This window comes from Aotus nancymaae, unplaced genomic scaffold, assembly GCF_030222135.1.
Source record: "Aotus nancymaae isolate 86718 unplaced genomic scaffold, 86718_ANA_hifiasm-v0.15.2.pri h1tg000036l, whole genome shotgun sequence".
In the NCBI taxonomy this organism is placed as follows: domain Eukaryota; kingdom Metazoa; phylum Chordata; class Mammalia; order Primates; family Aotidae; genus Aotus; species Aotus nancymaae.
Window position 1 is genome coordinate 51929742 of NW_026988450.1, and position 21014 is coordinate 51950755.

The 21014-nt window shown below is 41.7% G+C and overlaps 1 protein-coding gene across 1 annotated transcript in view; it reads left to right on the top strand.

The window, feature by feature from the left end:
- The window catches only part of LOC135278044 (integrator complex subunit 8-like), a 91071-nt gene extending 70681 nt beyond the window's left edge, over positions 1-20390 (top strand). The window contains 3 exon segments of the mRNA XM_064384474.1: positions 3906-5276; positions 18602-18658; positions 20267-20390. Of these exon segments, the coding sequence (XP_064240544.1) occupies positions 3906-4134 (229 nt within the window). The 3' untranslated portion in view covers positions 4135-5276; positions 18602-18658; positions 20267-20390.
- The last annotated feature ends 624 nt before the right edge of the window (positions 20391-21014 follow it).

Consider the following 21014-nt stretch of genomic DNA (forward strand, 5'->3'; position numbering starts at 1 on the left):
GGAGGCTGAGGCAGGAGGATCACTTGAGTCCAGGTGCTTGAGATTGCAGTGAGCTGTGATGGTGCCACTGCACTCTAGCCTAAGCAACAGAGCAAGACCCTGTCTTAAAAAAAAAAAAAAAAAGATCCCGGCACCTCCCCCACTCTTCCCCTTCCTCTCTCACCATGGGATCTCTGCACAGGCCAGCTCCCCTTTACTTCCCACTGTGAAAAGAAGCAGCCTGAGACCCTCACCAGATGCAGATGTCCAATTGTGAACTTTCTAACCATTTGAATTGTGAGCCAAATAAACCTCTTTTTAAAAAATATTATTTCAATAGTTTTGGGGGAACAGGTGGTTTTTGGTTATATAGATAAGTCTTCTAGTGGTGATTTCTGAGATTTTGGTGCACCTGTCACCCGAACAGTATACACTGTATCCGATGTGTAGTCTTTTATTCTTCACTTCCTTCCTGCCCTTCCCCGCAAGTCCCCAAAGTCCATTATTATCATTATTATACATTTGCATCCTCATAGCTTAGCAACTTCTCATAAGTGAGAACATAGGCTATTTGGCTTTCTATTCCTGAGTTACTTCACTTAGAATAATTAAACTTCTTTTTCTTTATAAATTATCTAGCCCCCCCCCCTTTTTTTTTCTTTTGAGACAGAATCTTGCTCTGTTGCCCAGGCTGGAGTGTAATGGCACGATCTCGGCTCACTGCAACCTCTGCCTCCCAGGTTCAAGCAATTCTCCTACCTCAGCCTCCCAAGTAGCTGGGATTACAGGTGCCTGCTACCACACTCAGCTAATTGTTTGTATTTTTAGTAGAGACAGAGTTTCACCACGTTGGCCAGGCTGGTCTTGAACTCCTGACCTCAGGTGATCCACCCGCCTCGGCCTCCACTGCCTCATGCTGGGATTACAGGCGTGAGCCACTGGGCCCAGACCGGGTATACCTTTATAGTAACAGAAAAAGATGAAGATAGTCACATCTCCTACTACTTACTGACCCTCCTGCCTACCTCTTACAAAGACTCTTGGAAGTACATAGGGCCCATCCAGAGAATTTAGGGAAGATCCTTAACTTAATCACACCCTGAAAAAATCCCTTTTGTCATATAAGAAACATTTATAAGTTTCTGCAATTAGGACATGAACATCTTTGAGGTACCTACCACAGATACTACCCCTGTCTTCTCCTCCCACAGTTGAGCTGTATGCCTAAGAATGGTTGGCTGGGTTTGTTTCTGGACTTGATTTGTGTTTGTTTTTGTAACTAATTTTAAAAATTAAGAAACCAATGAAATCTGAGGGCAAAATGAAAGACTTGTAGTGTGTATGCAAAAATAAATAAAATGAACTAAGGTAAGTCACTAAATAAATACGGTCACATGGGGTATTTTGGCATGTGCCTGTAGTTCCAGCTACTCAGGAGTCTGAGGAGGAAGGATCGCTTGAGCCCAGGTATTCAAGTCCAGCCTGGATGACAAAGTAAGACACAATCTCAAAAAAAAGTGGTCAAATTAGGTGTGGCCAGGAAATCTTTGAAAGTTTTAGAAAATAATGCACAACTCAAGAGGATTAAACAATATATATAGGGATGGCTTGTGTAAGAAGGAAGAGGCAGCACATTTCTCAAGGGAGATCTACTCAAACAAAAGGCCTAGGCCCCATATCAAAAAATTGGCCAAGAAATGCATATTTAAATGTTATTACATGTTTAAAGTAAATGTGTTTAAATTATGATTTGCCTGCCTTAACCAACTTTTTAGGTTAAATAACCAATCTCTTACCAATTCTGCTAAGAGGAATCCAGTTAAATTTGATTCAGGGTTTTAGAGACAATACTAATCACTTAAGATGATAATAATTTGGCAGAAAGGTTTAATCAAGGGAGTGGAGCATAAACTGTATCGTGGATGTTATGTGGGATCTGAACAGATGGTTGGGGGTCAAAGCAAGGCACGTGAGATGAAACAAACGACATACAACTGTAAGGGTAGAAATGAGCAGGAACGATCACTTCAACCTACGAGGTAGAACCCTTATAACTCTGAGTGTGGGTCTCATTCCAGCAGTATTTGTTAGAATTGCATATTGTGTGAGAGGCGGGAGAGGATCAGAAAAAATAACGAATGGGTACTAGACTTAATACTTGGGTGATGAAATAATCTGTACAACAAATCCTCATGACACAAATTTATTTATGTAACCTGCACATGTACCCCTGAACCTAAAAGTTAAAAAAAATGCATCTTTCTGAGTGCTGTGGCTCACCCCTGTAATCCCAGCACTTTGGGAGGCTGAGGCAGAAGGATTGCTTGAGCCCAGGAGTTTGAGACCCTCCTGGGCAATATAATGAGACCCTGTCTATACAAAAAATACAAAAACTTAGCCATGTCTGGTGGCACATACCTGTAGTCCCAGCTGCTTGGGAGGCTGAGGCAGGAGGATCAACTGAGCCTGGGAGGTTGAGGCTGCAGTGAGCTGTGATCATGCCACTGCACTGCAACCTGGGCAACAGAATGAGACCCTGTCTCAAAAAATAAAAAAAAAGAAATGCATCTTTCAGGCCTCAGCCCAGACACACTGAATCAGAATCTGCAATGTAACAAAACCCCAGGTAATTTAACTGCATATTAACCTGTGAGAAGGGCTGGTTTGGAGCGAGCGAGAGTCTTCCTAAACTGCACTATAGAGTTAGTGTGGTACATATAAAACATAATGACAGCTGAGCTATTAAGCACCTTCTATGTTCCAGGCAAAGTACCAAGTGCTTTGCAAACCTTGTCTTACTTAATTCTCAAAGATCCCAGTCTTGTGAAATAGAATAGATCTTTATCCTCAATAATGAAACAATCTTCCCTGCTTTTTGCCATCCCTTTGGTTGAAGTTGGCATAAAGAATACATTAGTGTCTCAAAAATCTCAAATAATTGCTTTTTGAAATTCGGTATGTAAAATATTTTGACATTATATTTTTTTGCTCCTTTCATTGGCTGGGTTGCAAACTCTTACAGGTAGGAAGATCTCAAACTCCTTGATAATTTCAACCTAAGAGAAAGAAAAAAAAAAACATCAGGGGAAACTCAAAAGCATTCTGTTTAGGACAAGGTAATAAATAAAATAAAATCAGGAAGAAATACACACTATTAAGTGGAATTTGAAAATGATAAATCAGATTGAACCAAATCTTGGAGAGTTTGCAATAAATTCTGGATATTCTTACAGTGTTGCATGTCTCAGCAGTTTATGCAAAAAGGGAGGGCCAAATCCTCTCTTTCCAAAGAAGCCATTGAGACAGTCTGCCCTTTCCTTGCCCAGACTGGAAAACATGAAGTCCTTGTGCATTCTTGCCCCTCCCTGAGCTCAGTGTTCATCCCACACCTAACAGGGTAGAAGGATACCATCAGCAACCCCAATGCTGGGATGTTGGGTGATAGTGGAGCACCATTAGTATGCCGGTGCCTCATTCACTAGAGTGATTTTCAGTACGCCTCCGGTTCTGACTAAGCTCCTTTCAACAAGATTCAGCCAGGCACTGTGGCGCAGCCTGTAGTCCCAGCTACTAAGGAGGCTGCTGCAGGAGGACTGCCTGAACCCGGGAATTTAAGGCTGCAGTGAGGTATTATTGTGCCATGCACTCCAGCTTGGGCGACATTGCAAGACACCAGTCTCTTAAAAAAAAGAAAAAGAAAAAGCAAACAAAATAAAAATAAAAAAAAAAAACAAGAAAGATTCAGTGGGTCTTCACCCACTTGCAGACAGAGGGTCACTGGAGTAGTCAAGTGCTGGGTCCTAATGCTCACTGCCGCTGTGCTAAATTGTGACAGGCGTGGGGGCTGAGGGGATAGGAGGGCTGGGGTGGGGATGGGAGGGCATTCCTTTCCCTCAGGCTTTCACAGTGTATGTTTTGTATTCCAGAATCAGAAATCTGAGCGTAGGAAGAAGTGGGTTAGGCCTGGAGAAAGGAAAAGGAGGATCATGGTTCTCTGCAAAGAACTGGAAGCTAAAAAGCAGGCTGTGTTTACTTACCAACCAGGACTCAGTGGGATCTTTGCCAGCTTCCAATACAGCCTTAAAAGTATATGAAATCCAAGAAATATTTCTGCAAAGCAAGAGATCTTCACTGCCTTTACTCTCTACCACCTGAAACCTTGCAGAGCGTGTAGTGTGTATCTAATCAATATATTAAAAATTAACTTAAAAGTTCTATATATGTATCAATATTTAATACTGTTTTTATATTATCTAAATGTTTTCCTAAATAATATTATTATATATATATTCCGAATCTTTCTATTCAGTGACAAAGAATTATGTTTAGACATTTATATTTATATAGGAAATCTGATAACCTGAATATATCCTGTGGAATCAAACCACTGACCCTTCCAGGATGGAAGAGACCTCAGGTAGTCAACTTCCAACAAGTGGCCCGTTGGTCTCATTGAGGAATGTGCCACATCAGGGCTCAGTGTCGATCTCTGTTGCAGATATATCGGACGTTTGACAGTGGCAGCTGCTGGATCAGTCTTGGTAAGTGCTGGAAGTATAGTTAGTCCTCACTTTGCATGGTCCCAATATGCGCAAATCTTAGTTACCACCGTTTAGTTAAATCACACCAGAACCCCAACAACATGGTTGAAATTTCAGTTACAACAGTGTTATTAACTGTGCACAATTACACAAAGTACAACCTCACTGTCAGCTCTTCAGTCCACAGACCACTATGCAAATAACAGATGCATATCACGATCAGTAACCAGTCACACCACTCCTTTCAAAGTCCATTGATGATTGGCCACTGCACATATGTTCAGTTTATACACAGACAGCAAAGCATGCAGTTGGGTTGCTGGTTTTCCTGTGAGTGAGGCCGTGTGTTGGTTTACAATAATGGATACTCAAAAGAAGAAATTGGCCAACAAAGATGAAAGTACAGCAAAAAGTCCAAAAAGTGATAACACTGGAGGTGAACTTGAATCAGTTACAGAAAACAGTTCGCTGTGAGAATGTGGATGCTGCATCATTCAAGAGGCCCTAGATATGCAGCCAGAGGAACTTAAAAAGGCAAACTTAACCTAATTGAGGAAGGAAGTGTGGCGAAAAGCATGGTGTCTCAGAGGAAGTGGTCTTGGCAGAAACTTCACATTGAAGCAACTCGGAGATTTTCATGACACTGAAAGCACAAAGGATAAAATGTTGCAAGTCGATCCAGTCTTAGAAAGGAGAACAATTCATCAAGTCTGAGAAAAGATGCCCTCTCCATGTCATAAGTTACACAGCAAGAAGGTAAGCACTATCCACATGACTCTTGCTGTTTCATTTACAATTTATTTACTCTTACTATTTATTTTATTTATTTATTTTTTTGAGATGGAGTCTCACTCTGTCACCCAGGCTGGAGTTCAGTGGCACAATCTCGACTCACTGCAAACTCCACTTCCAGGTTCAAGAGATTCTCCTGCCTCAGCCTCCCGAGTAGCTGGGATTACAGGTGTGCACCACCATGCCTAGCTAATTTTTGTAGTTTTAGTAGGGATGAGGTTTCACCATATTGGCCCAGCTGGTCTCAAACTCCTGACCTCAGGTGATCTGCCTGCCTCAGCCTCCCAAAGTGCTGGAATTACAGGCATGAGCCACCATGCCTGGCCTACTCTTGCTATTTATTTTCTATGTTATTTACATAGAAATTTAATGTTTCTAATGTTTAAATTACTAATGTTTAAAAACCTTAGATAATATACATTTAATAGTTTAATTTGAACAAAGAACAATACATGAATTGGTAGCTCTCAGAATCAAAAGAAATTCAGAAGGCTTTGTTGCAGCAGCGTGGGCAGTGAGCTTTTATGCAAAGGGAAGATGAAAGTGTACTTCACTGGTTTAGGTGGAAAGACCCTAGTTAGAGGTTAGCTGGTGTTTTCTTATTGGTAGTCTTTAGTTTGGTTTTACTCTGGTTTTACTCTTAACATCGGGTTCCAGTCTGCTTATATGTAGGAACCTAAAGCACTAGGGTTGCCTCTGTCTTGTTAAAAGAAAAACTTCAGCTGAATTAAATTTAAAGGAGTTTAATTGAGCAATGAACAATTTGCAAATTGGGCAGCCCTCAGAATCACAGCAGATTCAGAAAGACTCCAGGGATGCCTTGTGGCTAGAATAAATTTACAAACAAAAAACGGGAAGTGACGTACAGAAATCAGCAGTGAGGTACAGAAACAGCTGGATTGGTTACAGGTTGGTGTTTGCCTTATTTGAACACAGTTTGAACACTGTCTATAAGGGGTTGAAATATGGCTGCTGCTGGGATTGGCTAAGACTCAGCTATTGTTATAGATGCATACGTTAGGTTTTCAATCTTGTCTGCCCATTAGGCTAGGTTATAGTTTGTCCACGAGGACTCAAATCTAGAAAGAAGTACAAAGTCCTTCTCAGGCCATATTTAGTTTGCTTTAATAGTCTAATGCCCTCCGTGTTAGAATTTTTGTTAAAAACAATTATTCTCTGCTTTTGGTCAGCCTCTTATGAAAGACTGAACAATACTTAGGCATAGGCACCCCTCCCTGTCACTATCACAGGTAAGTTGTCTTTGTCTCTGGGGAACTCACAAGTCATGATGTCAGGCTCATTGAAGAAAGATTCCTTTTGTTGTTTACATCATTACTGTCACTCTGATCAAGGTGAGAGCATCTCATGCACCATTGATGGGTGAGAGCATGCATTTAAGACAGAATACAGCAAACCAGGGAGATTACAATGATGACCATCAGGAGGGTAATACCAAGAGACTGGAGTATGCTCCTTAGCCAAGGTCCTCATGAATCAAAGCAGCTAAAATCAAATAAATCAAGAAATGACCCAGAGAAAGAGTCAACCTGTTTTAACCAGGTGGCCTGTTTGTTAATTTCTTGTGATTGAGTTTCTAATACCAGAGGTATTTATCCAGACACAACAGGAGAATCAGGATAAAATGGGCTTATTGCATAGACTCTTCATTGTTCAGCCAATAGTCCACTGCAAGCCTATTATCTAAAACTACTTGAGTAAGATAATTTAGGTATTTTTGTTGGATAGGTATAGCCTTAGCTGTAGAACCTGCAATAGTAACTAATGTCAAAGAAAAATTTTTGATCACCATTTCATTTGTAGTCATCCCAAGCCATTGGAAAATGGACCTAGCATACGATGCCCCTGTGGCAGGATTGTCATCTTCTGGTCAGTTTCTTTTTAATCTATGCTGCTGGTTTAGAGAGGTGGACCAATGTTTAGCTTCTGACTGGTTATGTAGTGACAATGGCACCATTAAAATCCCTAGTCCCCATTGGCCTTTCATTCTCTATCTGTCAGGGTATGGGGTGCCCCAAGCATATGGCTGATGACAGTTAAATTCTCTGCTGATAAAGATGTACCTGGGACATTCCTGAAAGCTTAGGGTTGGTTTGGAGGGACGAGGGAGAAGATGTACCTAGGGTGAACAAGGCTCCTTCTTGGGTGACTTCAGTTATGGAGTAGTTAGTTGGCATCAGCAGTTTCTAACCAAGAGACTGATACTGAGTTATTATGTCCTAGAAGGCTGCCAAATGCCTGTGTCGATAGGCATTCTTGCAAATAGGTCTGTTAACATTCTCCTTTTTGTTGCATAGCCTCCTTGCAATGTGGTCAGCAGACCTGGCCATCCTATTCCGTGGTTGGGTTAAACAAGAAGTAAGAGTAAAGGGGTCTAGAAGTTTTAACTCTATAGAAGGGAGCAACAGTATAATCTAAACAGATTGGTGCATTTGGGATTCTGGCAAATTCAGTCACAAGATAGTCTAAAGGGTCTCTAAAAAGTCATGCAAGTATTTTGACTTGGCATGGAAAATCTGGAATCTACCTAAACTTTCTACAGAAGCTATAGACTGTGAGATTCTAATTATGGCATTATCATGCCATACACAGATAGAAAGGAAGAGTACGAGACAGGAGAGAAAAAGAGAGAACAGGGGTTCCATGACAGGAAGAGGAGGTTCTTGATCTCTGATCTTGGGAAAGCTGTCTACATTCAAGATGCCATCTGCTTCTGGGGAGAGATGTTCCTGGTCAACTTTAGGTGTTCCTAACTGGTGTTCAGTTCCAAGAGTCTGGAAGGGCTCTCTTGAGTTGAGAAACTTTGGTCCAAAACTCAAGGCTTTACTGCAGTGTAAGTGGTGAGAAGTTGGTGTGGTCCCTTCCAGTGAGACTCAAGGGCAGACATTCTTTGATATCAATTCCAAAAGACCCAGTTTCCAAGTTTTAGACCACTGAATTCTGATCATCAATCAGTGGCAGTGTATTTCCATCATCAATAGCTACTATTACCTGATGGAAATACAGTAAGTCCTCAATTGATGTTGTCATCGATAGTTTTTTGGAAACAGTGGTATTAAGCAAAACAATCTTCCTTGAATAACGTGTTTCATTTTAACATTGATGAGAAAAATAAAATTTGTTTTATTATGCATTGTTTTGTTTAAAGTCACAGTTTCCAAGAGCTGATCAATGATGTTGTGAAGACTTATTGTATACTTCAGCATAATTTATCAAGGTCTGGCTATATTGAGTCATACCACAGGTTACAAATATGGAGCTCTATTATTAAGGGCATGGGTCTTCCAGTACTATTTCATAAGGCATCATCTTGAGCTTTTCAGTATGGGTATATATAATTGCCATTAAACCCGGTGTTAAAACTTTTGGCCAGGAAATCCAGTAGATTCCATCATTTTGGCCAATTTTAGGATACTATTTGTCCATTGAACCTTTCCAGAAGACTAAGGATAAGGACAACGATCATGCTATTTTGTTTGAAAATTTTAAAAAATTATTTAATAATTTGTCCAGTAGGCTGGGCACGGTATTTCATACCTGTAATTCCAACATTTTGGGAGGCTGAGGCAGGTGGATTACCTGAGGTCAGGAGCTTGAGACCAGCTTGGCCAACATGGTGAAATCTCGTCTCTACTAAAAATACAAAAATCAGCTGGGTGTGGTGGTGCATGCCTGTAATTCCAGTTACTCGGGAGCCTGAGGCAGGAGAATCACTCGAACCCAGGAGGCGGAGGTTGCAGTGAGCCGAGATCATGCTGCTGGACCCCAACCTGGACGACAGAGTGAGACTCTGTCTCAATAATAATAATAATAATTATTATTTCATTATTTGTCCAGTAAAATGAGTTCCCCTGTCACTGGAAATCTTTCTAGGGATATCCCATAAAGGAAACACATTCTCTGTTTTTTATTTTTGGTCTTTTTTGTTTTTTGCTACTGTCGTGGCATCAGCCTTCCTGCATGGCAAGGCCTCAGTCCACCCTGAGAACAGGCATACAGTTACAAGAACATACTGATAGCCCACTGAGGTAGCAACTAAATGAAGTTCTTTTGTAGGTGTTCACATGGTCCAGCAGGTGGTAGAAATGTACTGCTTGAACGGTTAATGTTTTTCACAGAATTATGAATCTGATAAATCAGACGTTGGTTATAAACCATTTTTGCAACTTTAGAACAATTACTCCACCAATCCTTTTTCATAATTTGAACCATTTTGTCTACACTATGGTGAGCTGTGGAGTGTAGAGTCTTAATACTGGTAGTTTTAAGGACTTGGGGAGGACTAGGTGGCCATTAGGGCCCTCAGTGAGTTCACGTTTAGTACTTGCATCCTTTTAAGTGCCCATTTTGTTTTTCTAATTCAGGTACATAGAATCATTTATTGAACAAATTATCATAGGTGATTTGATCTGAACTAATCTTATGGAGGTCAAACAAATTGCATATCCTAGCACGTTTATTGCCAGCTACCTTATTGTGGAAGTTCACTAAGGCATTTTCTCGATATTCAGGTGCATTTTGCAAGTGAGCTTCAATTTTAACAATAGCAACTTATGAGGGCAGCAAAATAGCTGAAAAAAGCTCATTTGCCTGTGGCCCATTTTCGGTGGTGGACCCACTAGAAGTGAGGAATGCTCTTTGCTTCTAAAACATGCCAAAATAATGGACTACCCCAAAGGCTTATCTACTGTCTGTATAAATGTTGTCTGATTTGCCCTGAGATATTTGACAATTCTCTCCCTGAGTGAGAGAATGTAACTCTGCTGGTTGGGTTGACTTCAACTGGGGAAGAGCTCCCTTTTCTGTTAATTCATTCTGGGTAGTCCTGGCATGTCCTGCTTGGTATTTTACTTCTGCATTTTTAGCATAAAATCCATCAACAAAATGTATTATCTCAAGGTATCTGATGGGCATGTTATAAATCAATAGCTGTGATACAAGATTTACATAGTTGTGGTCCTCACCTTTGTCAGGTAAGGGTAGTAGGGTAGAAGGGTTAAGTAGATTGCAGCATTATTTTATTTATTTATTTATTATTTTATTTTATTTTATTTTATTTTATTTTGTTTTGAGACCAGTGTCTCTCTGTCACCCAAGCTGGAATGCAGTGGTGTGATCTCAGCTCACCACAACCTCTGCCTCCCGGGTCCAAGCCATTCTCCTGCCTCAGCTTCCCAAGTAGCTGGGATTACAGGCATCTGCCACCATGCCTGGCTAAATTTTTTATTTTTTAGTGGAGATGGAGTTTCACCATGTTGGCCAGGCAGGTCTCCAACTCCTGACCCCAAGTGATCCATCTGCCTTGGCCTCCCAAAGTGCTGGGATTACAGGCATGAGCCACCATGCCCGGCCAAGATTTGATATGAGATTAGAAGGAGACAGGAGAAGAATTTCATGTTAGTCTACTTGCTGAGAAATGTTGAGTTTGACTGGAATTTAATAGACCTTCCACAGCATGTGGAGCTTGCAAATAAAATTCATTTCCTAAAATCAGCTCAGACGAAACATCAACCAATCTGGCTGCTGCTGCTACCAACCAATCTGGCTGTGCCTTTGCACAACTGAGATACATCTTAGCTACAAAGTCTAATTGCAGTCTATTAAGTGATGGACCTGTTTTCCTCCATGTTCTTGAGTAAGAACTCCTAAAGCCTTGTTGTTATGTTCATGAATGAACGAGGTGAAAGTGATACCTGTTTGTTATAATTTGGGAGTCCTAAGGCTGGAGATTGTGGTAGGGCCAGTTTTGGTTGGCTGAAATCTGTTCATAATTATCCTCCTAAGCTAAAGGCTCTGGGTCAGTGTTTGTACAAGGTCATACAAGGGAGATGCCAACAAGGAAAAATTTGGGACCTAAGGCCTATAATATCCTGCAAATTCAAGGGAACCTCTTGCCTTTTAGACATGGAGCAAGAAAAACTTTGAACAATTTTCATTCTTTCAGGTGAGAGAAAAGTTTCTTCTGCAGGCATAATGGACCTTTCCTCGGCAAAACTGATCTTTCCATGGAAGCCTATGGCTTTTGTAAGCTAATTCTTGTAAGAAGTAGATTGAGGGCCGGGTGCCATAGTTCATGCCTATAATCCCAGCAATTTGGGAGGCCAAGGCAGGTGGATCACTTGAGGTCAGGAGTTTGAAACCAGCCTGGTCAATGTGGTGAAACCCCTTCTCTACTAAAACTACAAAAAATTAGCTGGGTATAGTGGCTCGCACCTGTAGTCCCAGCTACTCAGGAGGCTGAGGTACGAGAATCACTTGAGCCTGGGAGGTGGAGGTTGCAGTGAACCACGATCATACCACTGCACTCCAGCCTGGGCAACAGAGCAAGACTCCAACACACACACACACACACACACACACACACACACACACACAAACGCGCGCGCGCACACAGAGAGAGAGAGAGAGAGAGATAAGTTAAATCTCTTTCTGACTCTTCCTTAGTATGAGAAACAACATAGCAGTAGGTTATCAACATATTAAATAAGAGCAGAATTCCTAGGAAATCCCAAATTGGGCAAAACCTGATGCAGAGTCTGAGAAAAATAAGAGAGGCCTGGGTAAATCCCTTTGTCATTACAGTCCAATTACATTGTTGATTTTTTCCAATGAAAAGCAAATAAGTATTGACTCATTTTACCAGCTGGAATACTGTGTTTCATCACTGTGAACCATTTTAAATTTTGGGTACATTATACAACAAGGTATTCGAATTTGAAACTACTGACAACCTTAGTATTACAATCTTATTTATTGCATGTAGGTCTTGAACAAATCTCCAACCTTGTCCATTGGGTTTTTAAAGTGGTAGATTGGGGTGTTACAAGGACTAGTGCAAAAAATTAGAAGTCTTTGTATAATTAGTTCCGGTACAATTGGTGACAGCCCCTGAATACATCTGGTTTTAGTGGATATTGAGGTAATTTAGGTAGCAGCTTAGAATGATCTACTGGGATTTTTTTTCTGTTTTGATTTTTGCGGGTTTAGCACTTTAAATATTTTCTATCTCACTTAAGGAGGAAGCCCACAAAGGTTCTTCAGAAAGAACAGGTTTTTATAATTTGCGTTTTGGTGTTATCAGCTTCTGCCAGTAGGTAATAGAGCAGTTCAAGTTCAGGAGAGTCAGGAAATTATAAGATTATCTCTCCTTCTGAAGATAATTTTCTGTAAATTTTTAATTCAGAGAGCAAGTCTTGTCCCCATGGATTCACTGGGGCAGCATCACAAAGTAAGAAGGCATGATTTTCTGAAAACGGTTAAGTATCATTTGGACAGGTTTAGACATGGAGACATTTTGGACTTCATTTGAAACCTCCACCATGAGACTGTTCTTTTTATTGCAAGGGTTTAGAGTACATAGGTGGGCCAGGCACAGTAGCTCAGGCCTGTAATCCCAGTAATTTGAGAGGCCAAGGCAGGCAGATCGCTTTGAGGTCAGGAGTTGGAGACCAGCCTGAACAACATGTGAAACCCCGTCCCTACTAAAAATACAAAAATTAGCTGGTATGATGACGCGTGCCTGCAGTCTCAGCTACTTGGAGACTTAAGCAGGAGAATCGCTTGAACCTGGGAGGCAGAGGTAGCAGCGAGCTGAGATTGCACCACTGTACTTTAGTCTGGGCAACAGAGTGAGACTCCATCTCAAAAAAAAAAATTTTTTTAAGAAGTACATAAGGTGGTCGAGCACAGTGGCTCACACCTGTAATCACTGCACTTTGAGAGGCCAAGGCAGGGAGGATCTCTTGAGGCCAGGAGTTTGAGATCATCTTGGGCAACATAGCAGGACTCCATCTCTACAAAAAAGTTTTAAAAAAATTATCCAGGCACAGTGGCATGCACCTGTAGTCCTAGCTACTCGAGAGGCTGAGGTGGGAGGATCCCTTGAGCCCAGGAGGTCAAGATTGCAGTGAGCTGTGATCACGCCACTGCATTCCAGCCTGGGTGACAGAGTGACACTCTGTCTCTTGAAAAAAAAAAATTAATGGGAAATTGTATACAGGTTTGGTAAATACTGGAGCCACTTTATCTACTTTTTTTTTTTTTTTTTCCTTTTGAGACAGAGTCTCCCTCTGTCACCCAGGCTCAAGTGTAGTGATTCAATCAGTCTAAAACTCATGGGCTTGAGTGATCTTTCCATCTCAGCTTCCCAAATAGTTGGGATTACAGGCATGCATCACCCTGCCTGGCTTTTTCCCATTCATCTTTTTATTTTATTTATTATTGTTTTTGTTTTTCCCATTAATCTTAATTTTCGTTTTTCCCTTGTTCATTTATAAGTATTATGGGAAGAACCCTTTGGAGCCTCATTAGTGTTGATTTTTATTCCAGGTGTCAAACCTTCAGGGGCTTCATCTGGAAGGAAAAATGTCTGGGTCAAAAGAAATGGGTTCATTACACAGCTGGTACAAGACTGGACAATTTTGGCCAGGCGTGGTGGCTCATGCCTGTGATCCCAGCACTTTGGGAGGCTGAGGCAGGTGGATCACCTGAGGTCAGGAGTTCAAGACCACCATGGCCAACATGGAGAAACCCCGTCTCTACTAAAAATACAAAAATTAGATGGGCATGGTGGTTTGTGCTTGTAGTCCCAGCTACTCAGGAGGCTAAGGTAAGAGAATCACTTGAACCAAGGAGGTGGAGGTTGCAGTGAACCGAGACTGCACCACTGCACTCCAGCCTGGGCAACAGAGTGAGGCTCTAGCTCAAAAAAAAAAAAAAAAAAAAGACTGGACAATTTTGATTCCAGTGGCCTGTCTATTTACAATGAAGGAGGACATCTCGAGGCACAAGTTTCTTCTTTGGTCCTCCCCCTGTTTATCCATGTATTTTAAATCAATACTAAGAGGTCCCAAACTAAAGAAACTTGTGCCTCGAGATGTCTACTTTTACTGTAGCTGTTGTGACTATTACTTAAACCATAGAACTGATGTTAATGGTTTCTACTGAATAAACATGGAAATTGACCCTCCCAGGCCAATTGTGGTGGCTCACACTTGTAATTCCAGCACTTTGGGAGGCTGAGGTGGGCGGATCACTTAAGGCCAGGAGTTTGAGACCAGCCTGGCCAACATGGCAAAACCTTGTCTTTACTAAAAATACCAAAAAAATAAAAAATAAAAAAAATTACCTGAGCATGGTGGTGTACACCTGTAATCCCAGCTACTCGGGTGGCTGAGGCATGAGAATTGCTTGAACCTGGGAGGTGGAGGTTGCAGTGAGCCGAGATCATGCCACTGCACTCCAGCCTGGGCAACAGAGTAAGACTCCATCTCAAAAAAAAAAAAAAAAAGAAAAAGAAATTGAACCTCCCAGTCTTGAAACTTAAGAAAGTTACATTTGTCTTATCTAAGTTCCTTTCTCAGGAAACTAACCATCAGGGCTCCCAGATAGTATCAAGGAACTGAAACTTACCAGATAACCACGTCTGGGCTATGAAATGCCAGACCCTTCACCCATCACAATTGCCTACTCAGGGATCCCCAATCCCCAGGCCATGGACTGTAATCCATGGCCTGTTAAGAACTAGGCTGCACATCAGGAACTGAGTGGAGGGTGAGCGAGCATTACCAACTGAGCCAGACCAGTACCACCATCTCATAGGATCAGGAACCCTGTTGTGTACTGTGCATGCAAGGGATCTGGATTGCCTGTGTGTTATGAGAATCTAATGCCTGATGATCTGAGGTGGAACAGTTTCATCCTGAAACCATCCCCCACACCCCACCCTCACCACCGTGTGTGGAAGAATTGTCTTCCATGAAACTTGTCCTTGGTGCCAAAAAGGTTGGGGACTGCTGGCTTAAGTGACCACCTGCTTCCTATCGACCAACTTCTCCTCCTTACCTCTTCCTAATTCCTGTTTTTCCACACATGGCTACATTTCTTCCCTGCTATATAAACCTCTAATTTAACTCTAATTTTACTTGGTCAGGGAGATGGATTTGAGACTAATTTCCCATCTTCTTGGCTGTGGCACCTGATTAAAACCTTCTTCTCTGGGAATACTCACTGTCTCAGTGATTGGCTTTCTGTGCAGCGAGCAGCAGGACCTAAACCAAACCCCTGGCATTTTGGTAACATAAGGACATGGGTTTATTTATCTTCCTTTTTTTTTTTTTTTTTTTTTTTGAGACAAGGTCTTGCTCTGTCACCCAGGTTAGAGTGCAGTCTTGCTCTGTCACCCAGGTTAGAGTGCAGTCTTGCTCTGTCACCCAGGTTAGAGTGCAGTGGCACAGTCATGGCTCATTGCAGCCTCAACCTCCTGGCTCAAGTGATCCTCCCACCTTAGCCTCCTAGAAGCTGGGACTACAGGCACATGCCACTGTGCCTGGCTAATTTTTTCATTTATTTTTGTAGAGATGGGGTCTCTCTGTGTTAACAGCCCTTTATTTGCCTTTTGATTTTTCTCTTGCTTTAGAATCCTCTCAGAATGTTCAAATAGGGCCACCAATTCAATCATATCTATAACTTTCCATCCTGCTGTATGTTTTCTAATTAAACCACTAAATTTAGGATGAGTCCATTTGCAAACAGAGAAGCTAATGCCATTTCAGTCTCTGCAGGAAGCGCCCCTTGTGGTATTTCAAATCCAGCATGTTTTATAAATAGTGTTTCTAAATGGGCTCTGTAATTTGAAATTGGTTCATCTTTTTTTGTCTATAAGATTGTATGATAGACCAATCAACTTTCTGCGGAAATATCTTAGGAACTGAATTGGAAAGGTCTTCAGCAATTCTGTCAGCTTCTTTCTGCCTTTCTTTTCAGGAGGTTTTGGAGAGTCTTTCACATCCTCCCTAGGTTGGTCCCATTCCACTGCTGCTATCCATTTTCAAGCCTTACCAAGTCCCAATAGCATCTGAATAAACTGGTAAAGATGAGGGAGTCCTGGATTAAATGCTCCAATAAGGTTTCTGAATTCCTTAGTACATTTCCAGGGAGTTTTCTTGGGGTTAGGGAAGTCATTTACAATGTCTCTAAGGCTCAATTTTAGACTATGAAGTAGAGTTGATTATGGCAGGCATGCCTGCCTAATCAGAGGGTCTCATTTTGCAAGCATTTACCTAACTTTCCTTTTTTCATTGTCTTCAGAGTGAAAGGGTAGCTGGGCAAAAGGGTCAGTGAGCTCAGAGCATTGAGGTAAGGACAGATAAAGAGAAGGAACAGTCAGGGTTAAGTCAGTCCTTTTTTTTTAACATCCTGAGTTTTTGCTGAAGATTTTCCTTTGCCTTCTGTAAGAAATTTTTTAGGGAGGCAATTTTTTATTAATTTTATCTTCTAGATGTTTCTCTGCACCAGTTGAAAATTACATCCCATTGCATTTTGGATCTTTTCTTTTCCAATGTGCCTCACAAGTGAACGATTTTATCTGGGTTAAAACTTCCCCGTAGTGGCCACTTTAATTCTAAGTTATCTTTGTAAGGTTAACTCATTTTTCTAAAAATGTGCAAGTCCTGGGTCCATAATTCTTACACATAAAATTTGCTGGAGTTCCAGAAGACAGAGTGCCAGACTCCTTTGATTCAGATGAACCTACTGTCAACAGGTACCTAGCCAAGAAGTGTATCTGGATCCAATCTGGTTAATTATCAAGTTCAGTTTGATCCTGGGCCCTGTTTGCTCAAATGAAGTCTAGAGAGCTCAAAATATAATTCATGGAACTCAGTCTGAGAGGGAATTAACAGCCTCCAGTTACAAACAAGAGAGCCGTGAGCACAGCTACTTGGGAGGCTGAGACAGGAGACTCACTTGAACCTGTGAGACAGAGGTTGCAGCGAGCTGAGATCGTCCCACTGCACTCCAGCCTGGGTAACAAGATAAGAGTCCATCTCAAAAAAAAAAAAAAAAAAGAGTATACTAAGTAAATATTAGTTTTACTATGATTTATAATTTCTTCTTTCGTAACTGACAGTTTTTAATATTTTGACAAAACTTTTTAAAACTTGCAGAATAATCATAATTCTTCCTACTGATTATTAAGATTGTTTTGCACTATTCACAATAGCCAAGATATGAAATCAAGCTGTAACCATCAACAAATGAATAGATAAAAAAAAATGTGGTGTATACACACGATGCAATACTCTACAGCATTCCATTCTGAAAGAGAAGGAAATCCTGTCATTTGTGACAAACGTGGATGAACCTATAGGACACATAAGTGAAGTAAGCTAGGCACAGAAAGAGAAATTCTTTCAAACGTGGAAAAAGAAAATAAAGAAAAAAAATTCTGCATGATTCCACTTACATGTGGAATCTATAATAGAGTTAAAATCATTAATAGAGACGAAGAGTAGAGTGGCGGTTACCAGAGTCTGGGGAATGAGAGTTGGATTGGGGAGATGTTGGCTAAAGAATATAACATTTTAGTCAGGGTTGAGCACAGTGGCTTACGCCTATAATCCCAACACTTTGGGAAGCTGAGGCAGTAGGATTGCTTGAGCCCAGGAGTTCAAGACCAGTCTGGGCAACATAGGGAGACCCCATCTCTACAAAAAATAAATAAATATGTTAGCCAGCATGGTGGTGCATTCATGTGGTCCCAGCTATTGGCTTGGTACAAAAGTTATTGTGATTTTTGCTAATATTTTAATGGCAAACCTGCAATAACTTTCGCATCAACATAATACTTGAGAGGCTTAGATGGGAGGATCACCTGAGCCCAGGAGCTCGAGGCTGCAGTGAGCCATGATTGCACCACTGCACTCCAGTCTGGATGACAGAGTGAGACTCTGTCTCAAAAAATAAAAATAAAAATAAAATTTTAGTTAGGAGGAAAAGGTTCAGGAGATCTATTGTACAACATTGTGACTGCAGTCATTGCCAACGTATTGTATACTTAAAAATTGCTAAGATAGAAGATTTTAAACATTTTCACCACAAAAAAAGTGAGACAGTAGATGTGTTAGCTTGATTTAGACATTCCACAAGGTATACATATATCAAATCATCATGTTGTGTCCCATAGATCAGGGGTCCCCAAGTGCCAGGCCATGGACCAGTGCCAGTCCGAGGCCTGTTTGGAACCAGGCTGCACAGCAGGAGGTGAGAAGCGGGCGAGCAAGCAAAGCTTCATCTGTGCTTACAGCCGCTCCCCTCGCTCTCCCCTCGCTCACATTACCGCCTGAGTTCTGCTCCTGTCAATCAACAGCAGCATTAGATTCTTGTGGGAGCACGAACCCTATTGTGAACTGTGAATACGAGGGATCTAGGTTGTACGCTCCTTATGAGAATCTAATGCCTGATGATCTGACACTATCTCCCATTACCCCCAGATGGCACCGTCTAGTGCAGAAAATCAAGTTCAGGCCTCCTGCTGATTCTACATTATGGTGAGTTGTATAAGTATTTCATTACATATTACAATGTAATATTAATAGAAATAAAGTGCCATAAATGTAACGCACCTGAATCATCCCGAAACCATCCCCTCTCTGGTCCATGGAAAATCATCTTCCGTGAAACCAGTCCCTGGTGCCAAAAAGGTTAGGGACCACTGCCATAGATAAATCTAATTTTTATTTGTCCGTTAAAAATAAATTTTTAAGGCCGGGCACAGTGGCTCATGCCTGTAATCCTAGTACTTTGGGAGGCCAAGGCAGGTGGATCACAAGGTCAGGAGTTTGAAACCAGACTGGCCAACATGGTGAAACCCCATTTCTACTAAAAATACAAAAAAATTAGCTGGGCGTGGTGGCAGGTGCCTGTAATCCCAGCTACTTGGGAGGGTGAGGCAGGAGAATTGCTTGAACCTGGAAGGTGGAGGTTGCAGTGAGCCAAGATCATGCCATTGTAGTCCAACTTGGGTGACAGAGTAAGTCTCCATCTCAAATAAAAATAAATAAACTTTAAAAAATTTGCATTAAAAAAGTTTTTTGCATAGTTTTAGGTTGCACAGTTATTTTTACCATCCCACACTACTATGCAAGTGAAGACTGCTTTTTTTTTTTTTTTTTTGAGACTGAGGCTTGCTCTGTCACTCAGGCTGAAGTGCAGTGGCTCTATCTCAGCTCACCACAACTTCCGCCTCCCAGGTTCAAGTGATTCTCCTGCCTCAGCCTCCTGAGTAGCTGGGACTACAGGCATGCGCCACCATGCCTGACTAATTTTTGTATTATTAGTAGAGATGAGATTTCACTATGTTGGCCAGGCTGGTCTTGAACTCCTGACCTTGTGATCCGCCCGCCTCAGCCTCCCAGAGTGCTGAGATTACAGGTGTGAGCCATCGCGTCCAGCCAAGGACTGCTTTTATATGCTCTTGGAAGTATATGCGGCTTCCATTTCTGTCATTGTGGTGACTCCATTTATGCCTTCACCATGCCAGTCCTAAGGCAGCCGATGGCTTAGGAAGTTCAGAGACTGAGATGTTAAAATCCTTAGGGCTATCTACCAACATGTCTCCATTCCATCTGTTAGGGTTTTTCTAACCTGGGCCCTGACCTTAGCACAGACCTGCCTATTTTTTTTTGAAGTTCAGCCACTGGACTATTAGCCCTACACTTTTTCTGTGCTGCCATTGTGAGGCTGAAGGAGCTTTGCATGCATCCACCAAGTCTGGCTTTCACACCTGAATTTCACACCTGGCTTTCACCCTCAGCGGCTCCATCTTTCTGTGAAACATCAGTGTCACTTAGCAATACCCATCCAATCCCATTATCCTTATGTCCACCTTTCCCTTCAAAGTCTCGGATGTCTGATACATTTATTGTACGTGCGAGTGCATTAAGTTCCAAGTTGTTATGATGAAAAATTTAACAACTGAATGGCCACTGTGTCAATGGTGCCTGGGCTCTACCTGCCACCAGTGACGGGGTCCTCACAGCCAATCCAGTGGTGTGTGATCCACCTCCAAAACCATCTTATTGCCTGTTTTCTTGGACCACTCTTGATATCACCTGTTTCAGGTTAGAGTCACTGGAAATTTGGTTTATATTTATTAGAGATCAATACCTATAAAAAACGTGAAAGGAAGCAGGATTGTGCTGAAGAAGATAAACAAAGAAGATGACTATGATGTCAGCCCAGCAAAGCCTTTGGCCAACCCAGCCGAAAAATCTGGAGCAGGTATAGCTTTTCAGAGCCTCCCCAGTTAGGTCAAAATGGCTGTGCCTTTACACTCGCACTTCCCTCAGTCACGGGTTTCGGGCTGTCCTGGGCGTGACCTCAGATGAAGCGGCTCACACAGCTGAGGCTGACCTTAACAGAACTGACAGCTGAAAGCTGTTTGCTGACCATACTCACACAGCTGAGCAGCATGCCTTTGCTTGAAGGAGGACTTGGATGACACGGCTTTATGTCTACCATATTTTGGGGGTCACATTCCTCACACCCAGCTTTGCCTCAAATAGCAACACTGACAAAAATTCATTCCAGTTGCAAACCAATTGTAGAATAATATAGAACCACAGTATAAGTCTAGCAGCATAAATCTCATCCTAAGTGGAAAAGAAAGGGTCCTTTATTCACGCAGTTTTGAAAAAAAACTTTTCCTATGTCTTTATTATAACATGGATACCCACAAAGAATAGTCATGTGTATTTTCCTCTTTTGAATCTTCTAGAAAAAAAGGCTGGGCTTGGTGGATCACTTCTGTAATCCTAGCACTTTGGGAGGCTAAGGTGAGTAGATTGCCTGAGCTCAGGAGTTAGAGACGAGACAGGGCAACATGGCAAGACCCTGTCTCTTCTA